Genomic DNA, 5,011 nt, shown 5'->3' on the forward strand with positions numbered 1-5,011 from the left:
CAAGACGTTGCATCCAAATAAAGATGTTCTACTTGTGAAATCAATATATCAAAGTTAATCTCTCTAAGGACAACACCTAATGTCAAAGGGCGTTCAATAGAATCCTTGATGATCTCTAGTTAAGCAATCTCTCATGATGATATCTATCAAAAAGCTATATCAAGCCTCATAAATAAAATAAGTTAAGTCGTGATGAAGTGTTGAATCAGGGATGAATCAAATAAGGAATCTTGAAGCTTCAAAGATTCTAAAAGGAAGGAAGTGTGAAAGCACGATTAGTCAGTATCTGAGTGATCAGAGTATTATAAAGATATTATAGTAATTCTTAAATTACTAAGGAAAAACACACAGTCACCTAAAAAAATTCAAACCTCGGTATATTTGCTAAAAACGCCTTAAAACCTATATATGAACCATCAAGGTGCTTGTGGGATCACCCAAGGATGTTCCTAATCATTTAGGAAACTTGTATACACTTCCTAATCAATTAGGGACATTAACGAATAAATTAGTGCAAGACATAAAGCTTCATGATAGATTAAAAACACTTCTAATCGATTATGACATTAGCCGTCGTAGAATTTCCTTAATGTCTTAAGAGTGAAAAATAACGATGAAATTTTTTGTTTTAGTGTTAGGGTTATTCTTGTAATTTATTCAAAAAGACTTTGTCTCTTGTGTATTATCTCTTGGGAGAAGTTGTTGTTTGGTTTGTGAGCTAAACTGGTAGAATCTCTGTTTGTTTTGTGTGCTTAGTCCGGTGTTAAAGCTCGTGTTTGGTTCGTAAGATTGTCTGTCAAAATCTCTATTTGGTTCTTGAGTTTAGCCTGGTATAAAGCTTTTATTGGTTGTGAGATTGTTCTATTGTAAAATCATGTGTTTCGTTTTGAGGGTTGCCGTTTTAAACTCTTGTTTAGTTGTAAGAAGGTTTTTGGGCATAACCTCTGTAAAACTCACATCTGACATAGTAAAAACTCTTAAGGAGAAGAATTTAAATGGTAGAGCTGGATTGTGGGCATAAATGAGATGAATGATTTTTGCAAATGATAAAGTCCTACTTAGAGAGTCGAAAGAGGATTTAAATGAGAGGTTGAAGATTTGGAGACTAGCTTTAGAAACACATGGCTTTCGACTAAGCAGAAGTATGAAAGAATATATGGAATTAAGTTTAGAAAAAAAGAAATGTTTCTAACTTAAAGGTGAAAGTTTGAGACTATATCTTCCCACAAGTCATGCATTTTAAATATATTGGGTCCGTAATACAAAATAATGGATAATTAGAAAAGAATTTAAACCACCAAATTCAAGCGGAGTGGATGAAATGAACGAGGACTTCAGGGGTTTTATGTGACATAAAGGTACCACTCAAATTTAAGAGAAGATTTTACTAGATTGCGGTAGGACCTGCGATCTTGTACAAGATTGAATGTTGGACGATTAAGAATTAACACGAAAATAAAATAAGTGTGGTAGAGATGACGATGTTGTGTTGTTGTAACAAAACTAGACATGATAAGATTAGAAATGATAGTATAATAAAGTGTTGGGATAACACCTATAGTAAAAAGGATTCTGACAAATAGACTTAGGTGGTTTGAGCATGTAGAGTTAAGACCTGTAGATTATGCGGTAAAGAGAGTGGTTTAGATGGAGAAGAGTCAAACAACTAAAAGTAAAAGGAAAATCTGGAAAAAATATAACAAAAATTATTAAGAAATTTTTTGAGATTAGCGATTTAGATAAATTATTATGATAAGAATTAATATTATTCTGAATAAAATATTATGATAAGAATTAACCCCGGACTTTATTTAGTGGGATAAAGCTTAATTATTGATATAATATATCAAGTATGAATATGAATTAAAAGTTTCACATTAAATATTAAAAACATATAATTGAGAAGTTTTGTATATTCAAATTATATATTTTACTTTTTTATTTTATTCAAAGATTTAATATTGTATCACTTTAAAATTATATACATATTTTTTATTTTTTATTTAAGAGAATAATGAATCTATTAATACTTTATAAAAATAATTTAATAAAAAACATTATTTATTTTCTTAATTTATACAAAATAGTCAAACTAAATTTTCATTTTGGAATAGGGGAGTGGCAATATTTGGGCCCATTTGTTTGAGGAATTGACCAAATGTCTTCTTTTCATTTTCATTTAGGTCTCCTCCCTCTATCTTGAGGCATCCATAATCCATTCAATCTAGAACCGTGGTCCATATACACTTTTTATTGCATGCAAAATTCAAGGTACAAGATTTTCAAACGAGCTCCCCATGTTTTATCCAAAATATTCAAATAACATGATTACAGTGTGACCACTTTTCTTGGTTAATTAGTTTTCGTGCTCTTGTGTGAGCAAATATTCCACACGTTTCCTTCTATTGTTTTCGTTAGAGAAAATAAAAAAGAGGAGATTGTGCTGAGACAGGCCAAATCAGTAAAACAACACAAATGGAATGGGCGGTTAAAAGCTTTTTGCTTTTGTGACAAACAACGTTCTATGCTATTTCACACGTTACTGAGGGGCTTTCTATTATATTTCTATATATTTTTCTATTCCGGCTATTGGAGAGGTAAATATGAATATTAATATATAATTTAGATCTGATTCCAATTAGGGTGTTCAAATTGAACCGGTTTAATAGAAAACCGTAAAACCGAATCAAATTAAATCGAAATCGTAAAAAACCGAAAATATTAGCAACAGAAACATACACTAAAGTCATGTATGGATTGGTTGGTATATTCACAGCAAAGCAGGAAATATTAGCAGCAGTTGTTAGTGAGTAATAAATAATTTTACAGTAGAACTAGGCTACTTCTAAAACACATTATTGTCTTGATGTCACTTTATTTTTTTATTCTTCTCTTCTATCAACAAAATATACTCTTCTTCTTAAACTTATTTTAGGATGAAAGGCCTTGAGTCATAAGGAATACAACAAAATAACTAAGGACAGCAAAACTAATGTACAAGGAAAAAGAAAAAGTCATTTGTTCACCTTTATTCCAATTTAGATTTTACAGAAGCCTTTTTCAGCCGAGCGGCGAAGTTCTTATTCGAAACAGTTAAAAGCTTCTTGACAGACATTTGTCCCTCACATGAATCCTTCTTTATTTCATACCTATACTTAATTCTGTCATCTAACTTGTATCCAAGAAATGCAGGAAAATCCAACAACTCCTGAATGTCACGATCCATCTCCTCTGTCAAATACTTAATCTTCTTCTCCAACGAGGCATGATTACACTGCAGTGTCGGTGGATGCTTCTTACTCATAGCAAAAATGTCTTCAGACGACAACCCGTAATTCAAGTATACACTCACCATCTTCTGCATATTCGCACAGCTTATTCTAGTAGAAGCCGCGATCGCCATTGCCAACTCTTTTGTCCTATATTCATACCCAATCTTGACCAAAAACACAAGCTTATAAGCAAGGTTATGGCGGAACGAAAGGCCCAAAAACACCGGTGCTTTGATAAAGAATTTAAAGATATCAGCGCTCGAGTCTAATCCACAATCCTTGAGAAATTGTATTCTAGGACGCAGTTTCCTCTCTCTACTATTAGAGAAGATAGCTGGATACACCAACACTATCTTAAATATTTGTTGATCATCAAGTTCTGCAAAAGACCTCAAGAACTCTATATGTTCCTCAAGACGTTCCGCCCTAAAATTCAAGATCTTAGGGTACTTATTCAGCACTTTCCCAACACTATCCTCATCTCCGCCACTTAACTCAGTAAGAACCCTGATTCTCGGTTTCAGCTGACTATCCAAATCATAGTTGAGAGTTGAAGGGCGCTTCACAATCAAATCAACGCCACCAAATGGTTTTAAGAAACTAATTACTCTTTCAATTTCTTCCATTGACCTATGACAAATTGCCTTTGACAAACTCACTCTGTTAAGCACATGTGCAATCTTATCAACCCCAATTCCACTGTCAATAAGCAATTGAACCTTCTGAAGAAAATCAGATAATTCTTTCGGCTCATTAGCCGATAAAAGACGTTTCACCTTAGCTTTCTCAACCTGTCCTTGCAATTCATTTCTCAAAAAGTTTAACAATGGGTCAATTTCATTTGAAGTTAGCATATTTAACTGCTTTATAACTATGTGATTGATGGACATACGACCTAACCCAAGAGATTTTAAAGAAAGAATGCGATCCCGCAATGAATCTAGTTGTATCGAGGTCAGTTCGGAAGCATTGCTCAAGAGCAAATTGGCTTCCTCAAAGCTGATACCGATTTCTTGAAACAAAGTGACAAGTCTGACTGCAAATGAAACAAAAAATAATAGTAAGAAGATTGCTTATAAGGTGTTTGAGAAAATGCGTGTGAGAAAGTTATTTACCGTCTTGAAAGTCGAGATTGGGCGTGTGGGAAGTGCAGCGGCAGTGGGTGGAGAGTCGAGATTGGGAAAGGAAATAGTTGCTGTTTGGTGGTTGTGATTTGGTGAGTGGGGAGATGAAGGGTTGGGTTGGAAGATGACGAGAATGTGAAGGAAGAAAGGTTGTTATAGAAGAAGAGCAATGGCATGGAGGATTAGAGAATAGAGGGAGTGTTGCTAGCGCCATTTCAGCAAACTGGAAGTTTCTCTAATTTACGACAGCGATGACAGCGTCTCTGTGGATTGTGGGTGCAAACTGCGAAGTGGTGCCCTATCACGGCCTGGGTAAAATAAAAGGGACAACTTCTCTACCGGGAGAAATACTTGCATGGACACGTACCTACATCCAATTTTTTAGGCACAACCAATGAAAAGAGAAAATATAAATTTATTTAAATTTTAATTTCGTTTTTAATTGGCATCATGGGGTGGTTGAGATAAAAGAGGAGAGAGATAATTTTATTTTTAATTTTTAATTAATAAAAAAAATATGATTGGTTGTGTGTAAGTACAGGTGTTATGGTTGTGTCCATCTAAGTATTTTCCTTACAGGAGGTTGGGTAATGTACATTTCACCAATCACATTAC

The 5,011-nt window shown here is 33.9% G+C and overlaps 1 protein-coding gene across 1 annotated transcript; it reads right to left on the reverse strand.

The window, feature by feature from the left end:
* Nucleotides 1–2,946: 2,946 nt before the first annotated feature.
* LOC131630389 (transcription termination factor MTERF8, chloroplastic-like) lies at nucleotides 2,947–4,695 on the reverse strand. Its single transcript, XM_058901174.1, has 2 exons — nucleotides 4,388–4,695; nucleotides 2,947–4,308 (listed from the first exon to the last, which is right to left on the reverse strand). The coding sequence occupies exons 1-2, from the start codon at nucleotides 4,608–4,610 to the stop codon at nucleotides 3,029–3,031; spliced, it is 1,503 nt and encodes a 500-aa protein (XP_058757157.1). The 5' UTR covers nucleotides 4,611–4,695; the 3' UTR covers nucleotides 2,947–3,028.
* Between the last annotated feature and the right edge of the window lie 316 nt (nucleotides 4,696–5,011).

The sequence above is a fragment of the Vicia villosa genome, unplaced genomic scaffold (assembly GCF_029867415.1).
Source record: "Vicia villosa cultivar HV-30 ecotype Madison, WI unplaced genomic scaffold, Vvil1.0 ctg.000677F_1_1, whole genome shotgun sequence".
In the NCBI taxonomy this organism is placed as follows: Eukaryota; Viridiplantae; Streptophyta; class Magnoliopsida; order Fabales; family Fabaceae; genus Vicia; species Vicia villosa.